At 52.3% G+C, this 20969-nt stretch overlaps 1 protein-coding gene across 1 annotated transcript in view; it reads right to left on the minus strand.

Moving 5' to 3' along the window:
* Positions 1-19495, minus strand: part of SIM1 (SIM bHLH transcription factor 1) — a 43813-nt gene extending 24318 nt beyond the window's left edge. Inside the window, exons 1-8 of the mRNA XM_035561747.1 lie at positions 19321-19495; positions 10968-11050; positions 9842-9931; positions 9625-9733; positions 9425-9510; positions 8202-8401; positions 7988-8094; positions 6973-7120 (exon numbers count right to left, since the gene is read on the minus strand). Of these exons, the coding sequence (XP_035417640.1) occupies positions 6973-7120; positions 7988-8094; positions 8202-8401; positions 9425-9510; positions 9625-9733; positions 9842-9931; positions 10968-11050; positions 19321-19495 (998 nt within the window). The remainder of the gene's footprint in view (positions 1-6972; positions 7121-7987; positions 8095-8201; positions 8402-9424; positions 9511-9624; positions 9734-9841; positions 9932-10967; positions 11051-19320) is intronic.
* Positions 19496-20969: the final 1474 nt, after the last annotated feature.

Consider the following 20969-nt stretch of genomic DNA (forward strand, 5'->3'; position numbering starts at 1 on the left):
GTTCTTTATTAGGCCCCAATTCAACACAGTAACAAACACGGCCTTCCAGCCATCTCCATTTGGCAAACCCTTGGAATATTTTTATTTTTAAGTGTGCGCCTAAGGGTTTTTTTAATTTCAAAACTGAATTCACTAGGATATAATCATGCACTGAAAGTTATGTCTAAGCACTTTTAGAGCCAGGCATGTGCTCGAGTTCTTTAGTAGATCAGGACCTCTGTGATTTAATTGCACTAAGTGGATGATAGCAAAAGACAACAAGAGGAATAAATCGTGTAAGTGTGTTTAAGATCATGGGATTGACTCCAGACTGCAGCCGTCACAAGCCTTCAGAAGGGTCAGACTCTGTACCCTTGTTCGCACAGAGCGATGCCTGCCTCCATAAATAGTGTCATCAAAGTGAGGGGGGCTGCCTCTGAAGTAACCTACTGAGTACGAACATGTGTGCTGGAGCCTGGCCCACACTGTAAAGTACAAAAGAGAGGTGAGGGAAGGAGAATTAGATTTTAAACAGATACTTGCCACTGTTGAATGGACAAAGGAGATTTATTTGTTAACACTTAATTTAGGCCATGTCTAAATGCCATGTTTGTGCATGTATGAGTAAGAACTAGCAAGAACACCCTAAAGTAGAGCGAAGAGCTTACTTCAGAAGCAGCTTAGTCATTTATCACACCTGTTGCATCTCATGATTACTACAGTGAAACAACATGGGAACCAGTAATACTGAGGTGCAGCACAGAGCAAACATGCTAACAGAAGCAGAGCTAGTAAAACTATAAACTTGCTGAAGGAACACACTGCTACTTTTAAGAGCAGGAGCCAGTTAGGCATGCAGTTAGTTGTGCACCGAGCACCGAGAGGATGATAGAATCATAGAATCATCTAGGTTGAAAAAGACCTTGAAGATCATCAAGTCCATTAACCTGAACTACCAAATCCCATCACTAAAACATGTCCTGTGATAATATGAAAGGAAACCCTTTGGTAGCAGCTCAGCTGCTTGGCCTGCCTCTTCTGCCCAGCCACTGATACAGTTCATAGACAAAATGTAAATGTCACATGTCAAAACCAGCAGACACCCTTCTCTGAACTGTCACAGAGTAACGAACATAGCCCTCAATGCCATGGTCTGTGATCTCCCCCTCTCTGCCATGTAGGAGAACCGCTGGGGCTGACCCCCAAAGGGATGTGAGCACCCAGCTGCCGTAGTGGCATTCTCAAGCCTCATTTGTGCCATTCAAAGTGCTGAGGGATAGAGTAAGGATAAAGTGCAAACAACCTCTCTAACAGGAACAGCTGTGCTCCAGCATATAGCCTGGTGCTTCCGTGCAAAGTGAAATCTGTGGCAGTTTACCTTGAGCCATAAACTGTGGCATTTTAGGAGTAAGAGTCCCTGCGTGGGCCCTGTAACTTTCATCAGTGGAGTTAAGGCAGACAGCTGGAGATAGTAATTGCCTCAGCCATTGCCGCTAAATCTGCTGTTGAACGTGTCTCGCCCCCAGACAATCATTTTACAAGATCCGTAACTCAGTGTTTGGAAGGAGCGAGTTTCCAAGGGCCTGTAGCAGCCAGCACACTGAATGGGAGAAGGATGAAGTGGAAAGCATTTGAAGTCACATTTCTTTCTTGGAATACAGACACTTATTTGCAATCCTGAATTTCATGTTGCCTGAGACTATCAGTATGCGTGCATTTAAACTAATAACTCGTTTTTTTTTGTTGTTGTTTTATTTTATTTTTCTGTGGATCTGAGCCACAGTCCTTTAATCCTTACACTAGCAAATAAAACTCTCTTCCTATGAGCCGTGACTGTAGACTCTGGCCCACAGTTTTAGTGCCTTGGCCATTACAGTCACCTGGTTTAAATACAAGCATGGAAATTTGGAGTGAATTAAACAAATGGTAGCTAAGAAAGCCCCTACATGAACAAAGAAGAACTGCAGAAGCGTATTGTGGACACCTGGAAAAGCCTGTCTTCTATTTGCAAGAAATATATAAACAGTGTTCCAGGGAGACAAGCCTGTAATAAAAACTAATGGCGAACAAACAGAATACTGCATAGAATAGTTCAAGAGGAATCCTTTTATGTTTTTTTTTTCTTTGAGGCCTGTGCTTCTCCAGCATTTTGACTGATTAAAACAATTCTATTATATACTCACTTTGCTAATCAAATCACATGAATGATGGAGGGCTTTCCAGTCTAAGGAAAAGTACATTGTAGATTGAAAAAATGAGGTGGGACTCAGTTTTATGCACTGTTAAGGCAGTGGCAAAATTCCCATTAATAAAGAGAAATATAAGGGAAAAGACACAGGTCAGATTTGTTTCTGCTGATTACAATTACTTAAGGAAAAAAAATGTGATACGCAGTTAAAGTCAGTATGCCTTATCTCAAGTATTAAAGTTAGATGGCTAAGCTTACTTGTACAAGTAGTTCATCTAATGATATGAGTAAGGATGTGCAGAATTACTTCTGCAAGTAATAACTTTCCCATCTATTTGCTATCCTACACACTCCATCACCCACTTGAGAGATACAAGCCATGTATACACCTTTGACAGAGGAGAGGACTACAGCATGTCCAAATAAGTCGATCTGAAAGAAATGCTTAAGAAAGGTGGGAATGTAGGTATGGAAATACAATGTATGGATGCTCCTATTGACTAGGAAAAGAAAGAGATGGGATCTGATGTCCCAGAGACAGGACAAAAAGACAATGTTTATGAAAAGCTATAGAAATCTTTCTTTGTAATTGTCCAAAAATAGTGGAAGAGCTTTGCTTCCACCTGAAACAAACCTTCCGCAAATGCCTGCTTAATATGCTGGGGAAGAGCATTTTCAGTCTGACCCATCACACAGAATGTTATCACATTGCTGACACAAGTATTTTAAATCTGGTAGTATGCAAAGTTATAAATAGTAATAATTTAAAGATGAAGTGTGCAGATACAATTAACGGTTAATTTATTCTAAATTGCATTTACCACATCATTAAGTAAAACATTTGCCAATATGGCATTTATTTGTGAAATAATCTTTCAAACACATTGCATGCTTCAATTCGTGCTTCTAATCAGCCAGCCAGACAAAGCAATGTGAAGAAGACAACTGGAACTTGTATATACTTGTATCATCAGAGCACAGATTAGTCACAATTAAATACCTAATCCATGTTGTCTCTATATGTTACTGCTATTGTTATTCTCTTAAATGCTAAAGAACAAGGAAATGTGTATAGAAAAGCTTCCTTAGCTTTCTCTGGGGACAAATTATTATAATATTTGTTCTTGCTCGAAAAGTCAAAGGATTTGCACTTTGCTTTACCCATTTGTTTAAAGGAAGGTTGTTTGCCATCTAAATATAAACTTAACTTCAGCAGTTGCATTCTCTATTAATTGACTCATCCTTGAGTCCCTTTATGTGATAAACATGCACAGCTAATAATCAATAATATGGCTAGTGTGTGTACAGAACAAACAGGAAAAGAAACAAATATTCTGTGTCTGTACTCGCACATACCAAGCGGAATACAAAGAAGAGCAAATATGTGTGCTTTAAAGCTGAAATCCTTAAAGGTCATTTATATTAATTTTTGACACTCTGATTACACAAAAGGTAACATTTCCTCTTGTTGCTCAAATGCCCTTGCCACCGTACCTATTCAGTTCGGTATATATACTTACCAAAAACATTTGTTCTCAATACTAGAATTCACTTTCTCAAAGCCTGGGATTTATGGAAGATGGATATGGCCCTTCTTTTAGTAGGGGGCGGCAGCTCCTTCTGCACAAACCTTTCTCATCCCTTCTGGTTTCCTCACATATATTGCCCAGGGGAGCCGGGCAGCTCCAAAGCAAGGCACTGTCGCTCTGCCTGCGCTCACACGGGTCCTGCAGACCAGGCAGGCCCTTGTGCCACCCAGAATCCGCTCCTTTCCAAAACATTTCCCGGCTCCTCCCAACAGTGGGAAAGGCTCTTTCTGCCGGGAGCAACCGGACCGCTCGTGTGGCATTGCCTGCAGGAAGGAGGGGACCAGGGAGCCACCTCCTCAGCGCTCTCAACAGGTAACCTGCACGGTATCGGCCAAAGCTACTTTGTTATTTTGTTATTTTCAGCCAAGTTCGCTGAAAAATACGGACGTTGCCTGTTTTCAAAGGAACCTCCGGCGGGAGGCAATCCACCTTTTGGGCTCCATCCTGCAATCCCAAACTCCGCTCTTCGCTGTTTCAAAACACCTCCCTCGCTTTCTCGGCTTCCAAACCCGAGGGACGGTATTCAGAGGGTCGTCTCCCCTTTTCGCACGCACGTTTTTATTTTTATTTTTTTCCTGCAAGGGGCAAGGCCGTGCCCCGCCGCAAGCCGCAGCGGGCTGGGGGCTGCTCCTCTCCCGGGTGCCCTGTGCACGGCTGGCCCTGGCCCACTGGAGCAAGCCAATGGCGACCCCCAGGAATGCCAGTAGCCGGAGGATTTGTATGGGAATAACGTGCGTTAAACGCGTGCAAACTTTGCTACAGAACCGCTGCTGGGCCTTCCTGAAGGGGAGCCTACCTCACATCTGATGAAAACGCCAGCTCGCCGTAACCTCTCCTTTTCCCCTGTATTTTCACCACCTACCTGCCTCATCTGATTGACTCCGAAAAGCTCATTAAGCCAATTAACCCGAGCATAGGTTTGCTTTCACCATCCCCCGCCCGCCAGCTCTCCCCAGCCCGGGTCGCCCATTTCAGAGCTCTCACTTCCACGCTGCCAGCATCCCCTGGGCACGGCAGGGCCTATTCTTCTCCCTTATTTTCCGCTGGCCTCGGCTAAAAATAACAGCACAAGAGCGGTGGGGAAGCCAGGTGCATCCCCGGGCCGCAGGAGCAAGCGGGACGCGCCCCCCTCTTCTGCAGCGCCCTGCTGGAGGCGCGGCCAGGCTGGATGCGACCCCGAGGAGCTGCACGACCAAAACGCGGTTTCGACGCCACCAGGGTGTCCCTGCAGCCTGGTTGCAGCAGCCGGTGACCCGGTGAGGACCTCTCCGCGCTCACCGGCTGCCTTTTGGCCCTCGCGCCCGAGGAGCACAAACGGAGCCTTCCGTGGCCGCGCAACGAAGTCGCGCCCCGGCGTCGCCTCGTCCTCCGAGGGAAGCCTTGGGAGGGCAAAGGCAGCCCTCCTACGCAGGCTGGCTGGACGCAGGGCTAAATACAGCCTTGGCTTTAAGGCCCGTGTACACGCAGGAAAACACAAAGACGCTGCCACTAGCGAAAACACAGGAATTCGGCTTGGGGAGGAGGATTCGCGTTGTTTCCACGGGGACGCAGGGCTCGACCACTCGCAACGCGCCCCACAAACCTCGGCCCCACAAACCCGAGCCGCTCGGCGGCCACCCCGGTGGGAGCCGTCCCACCGTTGGAAAAGGGTCCCCAAGTTTTGGGAAGAGTGGGGCCAGCGGGAGCAGGGAGCTGGCCCTGCGGAGCTGGTGCCCTACCGGTCACCCCCGCAAGCGTGGGGGGGGGCAGGTGGGGCTGGATCCCATCAAGCAGATCCGCTGGGATATTTCTTTGCCATTCGGGTCATCTGAGGCAGAGGGCCGTGATTTATGTTCCCCCTCTCCGCATAAAAGGGGATGGAAGTGACCGCTAATCTCAGGTGCTCTTAGAAAAACAGGTGGTGCAAAACGGCCCTAGCACATTAGGAACCTTTGGGTTCCTGGCTCCCCAGCGTTACAACACGCCGGCTTCTTCCCCCGCAGTTCCCCGCTCACCTAAAACAAGTGCTCGGCCCTAACTGAGAAAACCAGAGGGGCTGGCACAGGGGGCACGGGCATGCAAGTGTTTGGAGCAGCTGCAGGAAAGGTGCCCGTGCCTCTGCTGACCCGCATCCTTGCTGGGAGGATGCCAGGGTGTTACTCCTCCACGCCCCACAACCCTTTTTAAAGCCAATAAAAGGGATTTACTTGAAACGGGAACCAGAGCTTACTCCCTACACCGGAGAGCTGGCAAACCAGAAGCCCCTGAACGGGAGACCAGGGCCACCGCCTCCGTGCGGAGCCGCTTCCCTGGGGGATGCTCGCCCGCAGCTCAGCCACCGACCCATCGGCACCTGTGCAGGCACTCAGCCCGCCCCAGGAGGGACCGTCCCGCTGCCACGGCCCCGATTTTGGGAGAAGGGGCAGCTCGACAGGTCCTGCCCCCGCAGGGGGGCTGCAGCGGCGATGCAGAATCGATGCTGCCGCCAGCACCCAGAGGAGAGGTGTCAATCGCAAGCATAAAGGCTCCAAATCGGTTCCCTCCCTCACCGGGCCTGGGAGTTTCGGTTTAAGTGGTACAGCCAGAGCCCAACCCAGCAACCCCAAAATACAAGGGGATGCGTTGAGATATACGGCATCTCAGCATTCTCTACGATTTCCTTTTTTTTTTTTTTTTTTTTTTTTTTTTTTAAGTTTAACTGACCCTTCTGGTCACCAACTTTCTTTGTGGCTCACTGTAAGGATCGCTCTCCAAGAACAAAAAAGAAATCTCGGAGCTTTGATAGAGACTCTGGATGAAATTAAGAACTTCAAACCCCAGATTTTTGAAAAGAAAAACAGATGTCCTGTTTGTTGAGTATAAATAACTCCGTACGTGGAAACCTTTTTTTTTTTTTTCTTTTTTTTTACGCTGCATTAAATTGTATTTAATGCTGGGTGCATTTAAACTTTAAAAAAAAAAAAAGGGGGAGGGGGGCAGCAAAATATGCGGGTGACAAACCTCTAAATCTTTTCCCCTCCCGAAAGAGAAAGGAAGGGGCAGACGGGAAACCCTTCATCTAGATGAAAGCGTTCAATGTGTTTCCTAGCAGACCTGGCCAGCCTGCTCCGGCCGGGGGTGGGGGGGCGGGGGGCTCAGCTTTTGGGGGCTTTGGGGAAGCTCGCAGGCCGGAGGAGAGAGGCAGGTGCCCGCCGCCGGCCCCCGCGCATCTCTGCGCGCCCCGCGGAGCGCACTTACGTGAGAACATAGTTGACGCTGACGATGCAGTGGGGCCGCGACGAGCGGCTGTTGTGCACGATGGTAGCGTAGCTCTGCACCCACACCCAGCCGCCGTGCTTGGCCAGGAAGCGGTAGTATTTGGTGGTCACCTGCCCCTTCACCAGCACTGCGGAGACAAAGCGGGGAGAGCCTCAGAGGGGGGCCCGCCGGGCGAGGAGAGGGGCTGCGGAAGGCTTAGAATCGTTAGGGGAGGCGGTGTGGGTGGGCAACCCCCGTAGACAAGGGTGGTGGAGACCCCCGCGCACCCCCGATCCCGAAGCTGGTCCCTCTGTGATAGGGGCTCCCCTTCTCCAACGCTGCGCGGGGAGATCGGTGCAGTAGGGCGAAGGCAGCGGAGGGGTGAGCTCCCTCCCCAAAGTATGGCCGTGGAGATTTAATTCTATAAATCTGGCTTTGGGTTTTATCTCTTCTCTTTACATTCCCGGTAAGGCAACTTACCGGAAATTAATATCCTTTTTATTCATCTATCCATGTATTAATGTCATCATGATATCAAAATAGAATAAAGAACAGCTCTTCGAATCGGGCTCACTACTGCAGTCAAAATTAGATACACAGATAAGATTTGTGAGACTTGATGGAAGTGGAACAAAAGTATTTGAATTTCGCTGGCATGTTTTTTTTGGAGCAAGAAAAAAGTTTTTTTTTTTTTCCTAACCGGAATTTGAAGCGAATTGAATGCCTGAAGTTTGTGCAGGGGAGTTCTTGTTCTACAACTGGGAGCTGAGGAGGGGAAAATCTCCTTCCCAGTTCATCGCCGGTCCCCTCCTTCTCTCTCCTGCCTCCAGCCCTGCGCCCAGTCTCTAGCCACTTGTTTCATTAAAACCTGCTGCAGATTTTGCTTATTCTCCCCTGCAGCTAGCTGGCTTTTCACGTTTCAACCTGGAGGTAAATCCTAACACAACTAAAGCCGTTTTGCAGAGGGAGAAGGTGGGGGGTGAGGGGCAGGGTCTTAACGAGAGCATCTCCTTACGCAAGTGATGTGCGCATCGCAGGTGGAAGGTGTCACAGCCGTGGACGTGGTGGTAAAGGGTCTTCTCTATCAAGTCCTGGGGCTCGTAGCCTGTTAGCTCGGCTACCCTGGAGGAGACACAAGCAGCAAACGTCAGTGGGAGAGAGGACAGGAGAGGCCCGGGGGAGAAGAAGGAGGGGCTGGGGGAATAGCTGTGAAGTAGCCTCAGCTCTACCTGGAATCTAAGAAGATGAGCTTCATGTCTAGGCTGGCCCGGAACATGAACATATTGCTGTGAAGCTTGATTTCCGTCACGGCGCTGGGCGGCAGCGAGTGGCCCACGGCGACCAAGCCAACGTTTTGGTAGCAGCCGTCGAAGGGGGACATGTCCAGGCTGTACTGGCGGATCTTCAGGTACCCGCTGCAGTGAATGACCTGCGGGGACACGCGGCCGCTGAGGCGGGGGGGGCTCGGAGCAAACCAGCCCTGCCTGGGGGCTCCTGCCCTTCTCCTCGGGCTGCCCGGGGATTTTTCATCCGAAAGTTCAGCACTGATCTAAGGCCCGTTCGAGTCAACGAGATTTTTTATTATTTTTTATTTTTTTTCCACTGACTTAAGTGGTTTTTGGACCACCTCCTAACTACGCTTTTATTATTCTTCTAAAAAGGAAAGACGCGGAAGTGCCAAGTCAGTTACAACTTTGTAATGAAGAGTGTATGCGTGTGAGAGAAGGGGTTTACATGTGTGCATGTGTCACATGCCTAAGATATGTCTATTATATAGATAGAGCAGGCACGATCCAGAATGCATCTTTGGATGTAGATTTAGGTGTGTCTCCTAAATGCATCCTCGCACATTACTGCTGTGTACTTTCAACCTTACTCCTCTGTTACTAGAGTGTTTCTCCCTGGAGTAATCTCCGCGGATGTTCTTGTTCTACAGTACACCGTGGCCCAACATCTCCTGGCGTTTCGGGTACCCACGGCTCTCTGTCTCTGCGCAGATGGGGCAGAAGCAGGGAGAAGGCAGGAGAGCGGGGGCTGTCCCCAGGCAGGAGCCCTGAGCAGAGCCATGGGAAACACCCGAGCAAAACCCGCGGCTTGGAGAGCTGCCCCTGGAGCTGACGAGCGAGACCCAATAAAGAAATTAATAAAGCCACGGGTTTCGCGTCGTGTCACCTCACAGCCTTCACAGACAGCTCGGGAACCTCGGTGGTTGTGCGAGGACCATTAAAATAAATAAATAAATAAAAATAATAAATAAATAGATAAAAATAAATTTTAAACAAATCAACACGGGGAGCTCGATCGCTTGTTTTTGTGCTTGGAGCTCGTTAACCTGGCACTCGGAGGGACATCCTGGGTGTGAATCCCAGGGCAGAGCACCGGGCTGGGGCAGCCCGCGAGGGCAGCGGGCTCGACCGGGGCAGGGCCGGGCCGTGGCTCCCCGGACACCCACCTTGTAGCCCCCGCAGGTCAGGCCCGCGTTCCTCTTGGCCAGGACGCACTTCATCCTCAGGAAGAAGGACCTCTCGATCTCGTACTCTGGGAGGGGGAAGGCAGAGGTGCGGTGAGCTGCGAGGGATGCGCGGCCCCGTCCGCAGATACGGGGTACAAGGAGGTCTTGGGGGTGTGTGAAGTGGGGTGGGGGCACTTTACCCTGCACGAAGTGAGAGTGGTAGGGCTGGTGGGCCGTCAGCACGGCGGTCATCTCGTCGTGGTCGGCCGGGTGGATGTACTCGTAAATGCTGTTGCCGGTCAGCTCTACCTGTGAGAGAGGAGGAGGAGGAGGAGGAAGGAGGAGGAAGGGTTCATGGACGGCACCGCTCACCCCCCCCGCACGCTCCTCCCATGTCAGCCCCCCCCCCCAGCCTACCTGTGACAAGCCCAGGTGCACCGAGGCGGTCTCCGAGATGTACATGATCTTGCCATCCGGAGCCACGACGAATATGAAACCGTCCAGCGTCTGCAGGAGAGGGTCGGGAGCGAGAGGAGCAGAGTTGTGTGCGGATCAACAGGTAGACAGATCCGCCGGTGGGTGGAGAGATGGATAGAGGGATGGAGGGATGAAGACAGAGAGACAGACACCTGAAGTATCTGTCCTCCGGGTTTATTCTAGAAAACGCGCATTCCTGTTCAGGCTGTGAATATTCGAAAGGGTTGGAAAGAGACGGGCAAGGCCCGGACAGGAATCCCTCCAAAGTCCTGGGGCACAGCCCACCTGGCATCTAAGCGGGGCTCCCACCTACCCGGTGGCGAATATGTCCATCCGACAAATCCTGAACGCTGACACCCGTTTCAAATGCCACGGGGGATTTTAGCCCTTGACTATTTCTTAAGGAGACTTTAAACGAGCAAGGAGCACCTAAAACCCTCCCCGGCGCTAATAAGGTCTGTACGGGACAAGAGGATTTGTCAGGCACGTTTCGGCAGATGTAAACGAGGCTTCTGGGTGAGCCGGGAGCAGAACAGACCCGATCTATTAGGGACGCGTCAAAGACCACGCAATCCCACCAAAAATGCGCGGTTACGCTAACTGCTAACACTCCTGCATCCCTCAGACAGCAGCGAGTTTCCAAAAGTGTCCTACCTGAGCTGCGCTTGTGCTCATTTCTGTGCTGAGCCCCCTGCCCAGCCCAGCCTCCTCTAACCTGCCTCTGCCTCCGCACCACCCTCAAGCTCCGCACATTGCCGGGATTTTCACCTTGCTGCTAATTTGGGGAAAAAAAGTGCACTGTTAACCCCTCGCTGTGGACCCTGGGCAGGACAGAGCCGGGCCAAATGATCCAGAGGGACCAAACCACGTCCCCAAAACACCCACGTTCATCACATTCAGTCTCGGCTGTTCGTATTTTTAGAGGCACCCCTTCCTTTTTTTTTTTTTTTTTTTAATGAAGCACGTGAACAGTTAAAAATTAGTCAAGGTGGCAATTAAAAGCTCAGAAGAGGGAATGATTTCTTTAATCATTAATACCACATTGCTGCCGTTTCCAGACCAGTACCTGCAAAAGATGGGATCCCAGCTCCCGTCCAACATTATCCAGCGGGCTGGTTCGGCTGGAATGGCCCCAGGCTTCCCCAAGTCCTGTTTATTTGAGACACAAAAACGTAACGTGAGGAGATGCAAAACTGGCTCCTGATGGCCTGCTGGAGAAGGACTTTTCTTTATTTTTTTACTTGATTTCGCTTTAAAACATACATGCATACGATCTTAAAAAAAAAAAAAAAAAAAAAAAGTAGGCATGATTGCATTGCACAGAAAAGCCCCTTTTGTGGATGTTTCTCAAGACGTAGCTCCCACGAGAGAAAAATACCTATTTTGAGTTAACGGTGAGGTTGGCTCCTAAGACCCAAGCGAAGCAGCGTGCCAGACAAAACGGCTCATTCAGGGCAGCCTTTGGCTGCTGGCAGCCGGCTCCCTGAGCCGCAGGGTGAGAGTTTTTCTTCTCCCATCACCGAAGGAGTCCTGGGCAGCCCCGAGAGCCATTTAAAACGCAAGCAGGGTTTGTGCTGGGGGAAGCCTTCGATGCCGAGAGAAGGATGCGGTTAACGTGGCGCGACAGAGCCGGAGATGAGCGGCTCGGTGGCGGCGACCGGGCCGGGCCGGGTCCCGGGGCGCCGTCCGTGGGGGCTTCCTCCAGGCTGGGTGGGGGGCGCTCATTTTGGGAACTGCGCCTTCCCCCAGCTCTGCCCGAGCCCCGTGGTCAAGCGCTTTCCCTTAGAGCGATCCCCACTCAAGCCCACCCTAATTAAGTCGCCTTCCACTAAATGCAGCGGGGCTCCACGGCTGCGCCCAGAGGCACCTGCGGGGCGGCTCAGGTGAGGGGGCTGCGTCCGGCGAAGGTGGCCGTCCTCCCTCTCCCCCAGCAAGCCCCAGTGCTCCCATCCCCTTCCCCCTGCCGGGACGAGCGCTCTGCCCCGCAGCATCCCGGCGCTGCCTCTCCCCGGCCCTGCCAGCTGCTCCAGACGCCGGGAGTTTTCCTGAAGTAATGGGGGGTAAAACCCCCGTGGAAATTACTCCTCCGGAGTAAAACTACGCAGGGGCGATACCTTTTAACGGCGTTGTCGCTGAAATATTGTTAAACGGGACGGCTAAAGCCTTCCACGCTTGCGCCCTGAAGCAAGGGCGAAGAAGCGCCGACCCTGCCGGAGGACCCAGGGGTCCCCTCCCGCAGGGCCAGCCCTCCCTTTCCCCGGCTGTGTCCCCGCAAACGGGCGAGGCGGCGCCAGCAGGCAGCCCTCAGTATCGAGCGGCCTCACCTCGGCGCTGGCTCTGGGAAGCGCTACCGATTTGCCTCCGAGCCGGGGCATCAGCCCTCGGCCGCCCTGCCCGAGCCGCGCGTCCCTCTCCTGCCCGCCTTTCCCCTCTTCTCTCCCTTTCCTCGGCCACCTCCTGCCGGAGGGACAGCCCTCCTTTCTTTGCCTTCCCAGCCCCCAAAAAGCCGGGAGCATCCCTCTGGCCTGGCCCCCGTCCGCGTGTACTCAGCGCCAAGTGCCAGCGGGGAACGGGATCCTTTCCATTAACTCCTCCGCGACAATTAACGGGGACGCGGCGGCTTCGTCCCGAGCCTCCCAGCTTCCCTCCCAAGTCCCCTGGCCGTGCCTTCCTCCCCAGCGGCTCTGCCGGCCAAGGATGCATTGGGAACCCCGGGGCCGCCTCTTCCCACTCGACCCGAAATCAGCGAGGAGCTGGCAAATGCTCCAGAGAAAGAGAAGAAATAAATAAATAAATAAACACGACCGATTGTTTTTTTTTTTTTTTTCCCCAAGTGCTGTGGGGTTTCCCTGCTGGGCAGCCGGGACGCCCCTTGCGAGATTCCCCCCACCCAGAGGGAAATCTGGATGCGAGGTTTCCCTATCCGGGGCTAAATCCTCGCCTCTGATTTTAAGTTGCTTATTAATCTAGGTTTACGGCTCTAATTCTTCTTCTTCTAAAAGGGAAAATAACCCGACCTCTGCGGGTTAATGAACAGCTCATCGACATTACAGGTTAACTTCTTTCGGGAACGCGGTTCTTCACGGAGCACTGAGCTCTTCTTTATGCTTCGGGTGGAAAGCTCACGCTGTTCGGCCGCGGCTGTTAATGTTTTATAATTAAACGTTTTCGCTCGTCTACCTGAACCGGCTTTTGGAAATCCTAACGCATGAGACGCTTCTTTGTATTTCCCAGATGTTTCAGCACTTTCAAGCCGGAGACTGTTGCTCTTCATTGCCAAGCCCAGCTCTCCCAAATCTACGGGCTCTCCCGATGTCCTTTAAATGCTGTTTTTAAAGATTACGCGAGAAAACCTCACCATTAATATTCCTCTTTTATTATTTTTTCCCCGTATTCGCTTTAACATCCAATTTCCTTTTACCGAGGGGGCAAACTGTGATATCTCGCACTTGACCTACCGCAGAAAATTCCGCAAATCCTTTGAATGTCTATTTAAAACAAAACAAGGAAATCAGCTCTCCCTTTTGCTTCAGGATTACGCTGGAAACAAGATCTAAAGATTCTCTTGTAATTTGGAGAGCCAACAGAATAATAGGTTTGGAATAGGAACAAGCAGCTTTGTAAGGGAAAGGATAACTAAATCGTTTTTAGGCAAAGGATTTTCCCAGCTAAAGTGGCCGAAGACAAAGCAAAACATAATCTATTTTGGAAGATTTCCAAGATATGCCACATTAACCTTAGCAGATAAAAATTGCTTTCCCCTCCGTCCCCTCCCCCACCGGGGTCTGGTTTATCATATTTACATAAGTAGCCTTAGAAGGGATGTATCTATTATGGATCTAAGGAGCTAGCGAGCTCACATTTCATTTGGAAACAGAGGCGAAGTTTTACTGTTGCTTAATGCCTGATGCATTGTGGAACCATTTCCATTTAAATACCCCCGACCCACGGATTACCTCAATGGACTGGCTGCACGGGCTTTGTAATTTCCTGAAAATGAGATTTCGATTTATAAAACAAGAAACCAATTAGTAACCAAATGAGGCGAAGTAGATCCACTAAAATTGACCTAATCCCACAGGCACCATTTAGGCCGGTTCTTGGCGAATGAGTGATGAGCGACCGTCTAGCGTAAAGCTCAAGGCATCATCCAGCTGTGTTATTGCAAGCAGCAAAAATAAATGGATCGAGCTTTCTTTTCGGAATGAGCTTTATACTCTTGACAAAATATAGATTGGGTGCTCCTACCTAACAGCCTCCTACACTCGAGGATTTTTTATTTTTTTCCCTAAGAAGATAAACGATTTGGGACACGAGGTGTCCACCGTCAGGAGGGAAAAGAAAAAAAAAAAAAAAAAGGAAAGGAAAAAAAAGGAATGGGGGGGGGATAAAAGCAAAGCAACACAAAACCCCCGAGGTGTTTCAGCCAGGCTCTAGCTCAGCTCGCTGACACCACTCTCTTCCCGGCCGCGCACCCCCTGCCCAGCGCCACCCACGGCGGCTCCCACGGCCGCGGTCGCGGCTCTGTGCTGGGGAGGCAGCGTCCTCCCCTCGCCGCTGGGCTGCTCCGAGCCTCAGAGGCGGCAGCCAATGGAGGCACTGGGTGGTATCGTCCCTACCCAGCGGCGGGACTGTCGCAAGACGCCCCTCTGTCCCGAGCGAGCGGAGAGAGGCTCCTCCGCCGCTGCTGATTTGGCCGAGGCACAGGCGGAGGAAAAGCTGAGGCTGCGGGAGGCCCGGGAGGCTCCGTGGCCTCGGCTCGCCCCGGGGTTACCGGTCCCTCTCCGAGCATCTGCAGCGCAGGACCAGCCTCGACCCCCTCCTTTGTCTGCCGATAGCGGGGGGGGAAGAAAAAGGGGAGTCGTGCTGGGGCGGAGGGGCGGCCAGAAGAGAGCAGCAGCCCCCGGAGGCGGGGGGGCCCCCGGGAGAGGCCCGGGGGAGCCTCCGCTGCCCTTCGCCCCGGAGCCCCTTTCCGCGGCTCCCCGCCGGGACCGAGGCCCGGGTGACTCCGGGGGGCTCCGCAGAGCGCTCCCGAAGCGGGGCCGACGGCGCTGGACTCCCCCCGACCCCAAAGGGAGGCAGCGGGGATGGAGGCCAGGAGCCCCCGGCCCCCAGCGCAAAAAGGCAGCGGGGTGCGGTGCGGGGGAATTAGGCTGATCGGATTAAGCGTTTAATTAACCAGCCCGCTACCAGCGCGGCGCGGTGCCATCGCCCAGCGCCTAGCCCGGCTGATTTCTCAGCTAATTTAGCAGGCGGTGGTTAATGATAACTTGAAATCTCGGCCAAATGAGGCTTCCGTGAAGGAGTGGGTCGCCGTCGGAGGGTTCAGATGCCGCGGAATAAGCGACGTTTAAAAAAAAAAAAAAAACAACAACAAAAAACGCTGCTCATTTCCAACTGCCTGCGGATGCCATTAGCAAGGTTCTGCGAAGATTTATTATCTCGGTAAATCATGTGTGTTCATTTGAAGCGGAGATAAGTTAGCATCCCGCTTTCTTTATAAAAATAATAATAAGAGGGAGGAAAAGCCCTGTTGACTAAACAAACAACCCTATTAAGAAAACGGCAGTGGAAATAATGCCGGGGCGGATTCGCTTGCTCCAGCAAGAAAGAGCAGCGCTTTGGCACACGCAAGGTAATGGAACGGCGCTCTGAAATGCAAACAAACGGGGCCGTGCCCAAACTGGAAAAAAAAAAAAAAAAAAAAAGCAAATTTTCGAGCGCCAAATATTTGCTCTTGGCTTTACGGAAGATGCAAGTTCGTGTATTCTCTATTCCGAAAAAAAATAAAAACAAAAAATGGGGAAAAAAAAGGTTTCCACTTGCAAACTCCCGCTATTTATACACAAGCTGAAAAAATCCTCCGATTCTACAACGGCCGTATGTTTCTAAGAAGGGAGAGGATGTTTCTAAAGAAAATATGGTTTTATCCACTCATAAATCTGCTTTTTTCAACTATCATGGTAGGAGTTTAGTTCTGCACTTCACTTTTTAAGTTCACATCAAAACTGGAATTAAACACGGGAAGGCAGCGGGGAGAGTAAACTGCAGCTTAAATGAGAAAAACTTCTGTAAGAAAATAAACACTGAAACCTAATGCTCAATCATTTCCCTTAGCAGTAGGAAAAACAGCATTAAATCACCTATCCACGTGGGAAACGATTTTTTTTTCCTGCTCGTCTCTTCCCCCTTTAAAATAAAACAAGATTGAGGGTTTCGATATTGAAATGTTAACCATCACGAGTCGGCGAAAGTTTATGAAAACGCAGCCCCTGCTTTTGTCTGGAAAATCAAAACGCCTCTCTTCGCGGAAACGATCTGTGTCCGATAGGACAGAAATGACAAAGGGTCCTTTTCCCTGCCTGTTCGTGTGAGGGGAATGGGACCGTGGAAATATTCCTGAATTTAAAGAAATCTATGCACGTGTATTGCGCCACTTTTTTTTTTTTTCCCGTTTTTACTTTTGGATCCAGTAAAGAATTAGCCCGCTAGTCAGAGCGGCCGCATCTTATCTGAAAGAAAATTATTTTATCCCCCGGATCCTTTTCCATCAGTTTTTGAGGCTATGTTAATTTGTTAGCTACTTTAGCTGTTTAATGTTAAATTTATTTTTTGTTTGTTTGTTTTTTATGACCGGTAACTCACGACTGAACTTATTACAAAGTACTCTTTAAGAAACAAAACAAAACAACTCTTCCCTTCCCTATGGTCCTCAGCAATCCGTCAGATCTCCAGCCTTCCCAAAGCTAACTGATAATCCTGAACCACTCCGTGTCTCGCCGGCTCCCTCCTCTTTTAAGGAGTTTTAGCACCAAAACGACGGCAGCTACCTGAGCCCCTGCGCGCTTTTCTCCTTCACCTGGCGGCTCGGCGAGGGGGAGCGCAGCCCCTGGCCCCGCACACCTCCTAACTCCGCATCCCCGCACCAAAGCTTCTCGGGGTCCCGGGGTCGTGCCCCGCTTCCCGACAGCGGGGCGGAAAGCTGGCGGCGGCCGTGGCATCGCAAATCTCCGCTTTCCAAGGTGCCCCCGGCATCTGCCGGGGGAGCCTCCGCACCGCTCCTTTCCCCGGTGCCCAGCCCCGCCTGGGCGCCCCGGTGAGGGGCGTCTGTCCTGCTGGACCTGGGGTACACCCGGCCCCCCGGGAGGGCGGCTGGAAGCTGGCTGTGCTGCCGGGGAGGCACACCGCGCTCCCCAACCTCCTGCTGTCGGCCTCCAGGCCTTCAGCCGGCCCCCGGGGTCTGTCCCAGCGCCTGCAGCGCTTTTCTCCCTGGGGAAAACCGAGCAAGAGACACCCCCCTGCTTCGTCCCGCTTCCAGCCCCGGCCTCCCTCTTTCTGCATGGCTTTTGCTGCGGGCGGGTGGTTTTCCTGGCTGCCTCCACCTCTCCTCCTTTCCCGAGGAAGGTGCTGGGAAACCACCCCACCCCTCCCGGCCCCTGTCCCACCACGGACGGACACACGGACGGACAGGGGCCGGCCGCGCGCCCCGCTCCGCACCTCCGCGGAGCCCCGGCGGGGCGAGCCCTTCGGTGCCCACTTGCCGCCGTCGTTTTTAACGCGCAGCTTCCCTTTAATCGGGCTCCGGAGGCTTCGTTGCCTCCAAAACCCCGCCGAGCCTCCTCCTCCTCCGTCTCTTGGCTCAAATTAGCATCTGCTGCGGCCGGCAGCGGCCCCGGCCCCGGCCCACTTCGCCACACGGTTCCCCAGGGCATTGAAGCATCCTGCGCTGCCGCCGAGGGACGGGGCTCGGCTATTCTCCTCTTCCCGTGATTACTCCCAGCCTACAAGCAACACCATATGCTTCTTCTGATCAAACAGCCCGCTACATAGGCGCCAGTAATTGACGAGACCTGCTCGAAATCACGCAGAAAGGTAGCCCACTGAGACTGCAGGAGCTGACAAATCAGTGCTAATAATCCTTTTAGGAACAGCGTGGGCAGCCGAGTTTGTAATGGCTTTATTTTTATAAAGTATGCGTTGACAGTATAAAGGACAACTCGGGTTGCTTTTAGGCAGAGGGCTGCCCTGCATAATGACCTTCAGGGAGGCAGATCACATAGAACAGTAACGTGTTTTGATGAAGGTTTTAGTTTTTAATTTTTAAGTTTCCGGGTGTTACTGCTTTCATTTATCCCCTGCTCTGGGTCTAAGTTACTCGGAGATGTGGAACTATGCTTAAAGAAATTACTGCGAGATGCACTCTGTTGGAAATGACTGCTACGGACTCTGGCTCTGCGGGTTCACACGTAGCGGTGGGGGTACCTCCCCTCCCCCCAAGCCCCGATTGAATATTAACCTTTAAAAAGTACAACGAAGACCACTAGTTCACCGACTTCGTCGGGATAAAACCCCAGCCAAACAAACAAATCAAACCCAAGGCAGGCTGTGTACCCACTCCGGGTTTGCACAACACAACCGACACACAGACCCGACGGAAAACGCAGAGCCTGTATTTCCGCGTTTCTCATGTACCCACGCTTCTCAACGCCAGATGTGGCGAATTTTGTTACCAGAAGGGAAAAAAACAAAACAAAACAAACCGAACCAAACCTCTCACTGCTTTGTCTCTCCGGCAGACGATATCCCAACCCAAATAAAAGGTTCGCGAAGCATTTCCCCACTCTTTCTTCCTACACCTCACACAAACTGCAGACCAAGAACGGGGAAGAGCTCCATGCCGACCTCTCCTAGCTCGTCTGCGCCGTTTGCTGTCCCCAGGAGCCACCCGGACGCCCCGAGGGGGCGGCTTTGTCCCTCCACCCTGCCCCACAGACTGGGGCTTTTGGGACTCCCGGGGCTCGGTTCGCTGCTGCTGCCCCAGTGCCCAGCGGCGGCAGGCCCGGGCTCGGCCCCTCTGCTTGCACCGTGAGCGGGGTACAGCAGAAGTTTTGTTCTCGGCCACTAGTTTCCGAGGTCCTCGGACTGGTCACGATGCGACCCGGTGCTCTCGGCTTATTTATTTGGGTTGCGTGCGAGCACGGCCGTGTGCGTGTGCCGTACCTGTAAGGCGTACCTTGCTCGGGACTTGAGCTAAGGCTTTAGGACTTTGCATAGACTTATGTAAATATTTACCCATACATTAACTCCCCCCACGGTATAGCTATAAATAGGGGTGAATCGTCCCCTCTTCTGCCACGCGCTGCTGCGCGGGGGATGCCCATGCACAGGCGGGGAAAAGAAACTCCTCTTTGCTTTAGTAGCACACGCGGCAGAGCTCGGTGCCTCGAAGTGTTGACAAAAGCCCCGTTAAGTCCCCGACCAAACCTGTCACACGAACTGAAGCGAAAGTACTCACGACAGAGAAAAGTGACAGCGGAGAGCACCCTGCCTCCGAGCACACGACCCGATGCAGTTTACTTAAAAGCAAGCGACACCTGGATCGGAGTGGAAATAGAGGCGAATTAGGCATTCCCACCTACCTTCTGGAAAAACCACCCTCATTTTTAAATAGCTGGTGGTGAGCCTGATTATGGATGCTTTGTCCAGCTGAGAGGTGATAGCTGAGGGCAAGGGCAGTAATTTAGCCAGTTCATAAAATTCACTGTTTTCTTTCTCCCGCCTAGTCCGGGCAGCATTTTTGGACTTCTCTTTCATCGTGTTTTTTTCCCCCTTCCTTCCTACAATTTAAGCTCCAGAGATTCATCCAAAGATGGAGGGGAAACTTTCAGCTGCAATTCATCTCCCCGAAGCATCAGGCAGGGATCGCGAGCGCGGCCATCGCTCTGAGAAATCGTTCAGTCGCGTAAAAATGAAAACAAGTATCGAAGACCAGAGAAGTGTTCTTAAAAAAGAACAAGTAGTCTCTGAAAAACAGAGTCAATCGGAAGGGAAAGGCATTTATCCAATGCAGCTCAGAGATTCCAAGCAACTGCAGGAGAAAAAAAAAAAAAGCTAAAAGCTTGCGGCACCACGCAGCAACCAAATGAGGTATTTCTGGCCTTTTCTCCTACTCGTCGCGGACAGCATAGCTCCTCGGAAGAGGGTCATAATAATCCCGTTTCTCCCCGTGATCCGCCGCCGGTCCGAGGCCGAGATGCGCGGCCGGGGGCTGCCTCCGCGAGCGCTGGGCACCGTCCTGGGAGCCTCTGCGGAGCCCACGGCGGTGCTGGGGTGAGCGCACCCTTACCCGGCGCCGCAGCCTCCGGAAAGAACAACCGACAGCCAGCCGCCGGCGGGTGTAGCACCTTCTCCCACCAGAGGGGAGAGAGAAAGAAAGAAAGAAAAGGAGGAAAAAAAAAAGTCTGTTTTCACGTCTAGCGCGTCTGCCGAGGACCCTTCCCCGCACTCTCCTCCCACACCCAGCCCAGGTGGGCACCTGGCGGCCGCAGCGGGGACACCCGGGGAGCGCCGGCGGGGGCAGCGGCTGCGGGCGGGGCTGGCCGGGCACCACGGGCTCCCGCTGCCAATCTGACGGTATTTCTCCCCCCTTTATTTCTTTTATTATTGTTATTATTATTATTATTATTTGAAATCTTCACGCTCCGGCCGGGCTCTGCCCGCTGCCAAAAAGCAGACAGGCTCTGCCCGGACCCGAGCAATTATTCCCATCACCGTCATTATTATTATTATTATTTTGGGGTGGCTATTATAATCATTTTTCTCTGTCCTTTCCCTCCATCCGTGCGTGGCGGGGAGCGCCCCAAAGCCTGGTCCCGCAACATCCCTGCGGCTCCTGGCCGGGGGGGGCTGCAGCGTGGCTGGGTCGTGCTCCTCTGTCACCTACCTTGAGTCCCCGAGCTCGGCGGCCCGCGGAGAGCTCTCCCGGGGCGAGGAGCCCAACTCTTTAATTGGCTCATTAAGAGCGGGGGGGGGGGGGGGGCTAGGGGGAGGGGGGGGGGGAAGTTTGCGCCTCTCGGGGCTGCTCACACCGGCGGGCGGACGGGCATGGCCGCCGGCCCGTCCCCTTTATCAGCGCTCGGGCTGTCCCTCTCCCGGGATGGGTGGGGGTGGTGTTAATGAAGGAGCCCTAATTTGCGGCCGAGGAACGCCTAACAACTTCTTTACGCCCAAAAGCCTCGCCGCGCAACTTCGGCTCTCCCCCGGCCGCGGGCCGAGCCCGCCCCTTAAT

Source organism: Cygnus atratus, chromosome 3 (genome assembly GCF_013377495.2).
Source record: "Cygnus atratus isolate AKBS03 ecotype Queensland, Australia chromosome 3, CAtr_DNAZoo_HiC_assembly, whole genome shotgun sequence".
NCBI lineage: Eukaryota > Metazoa > Chordata > Aves > Anseriformes > Anatidae > Cygnus > Cygnus atratus.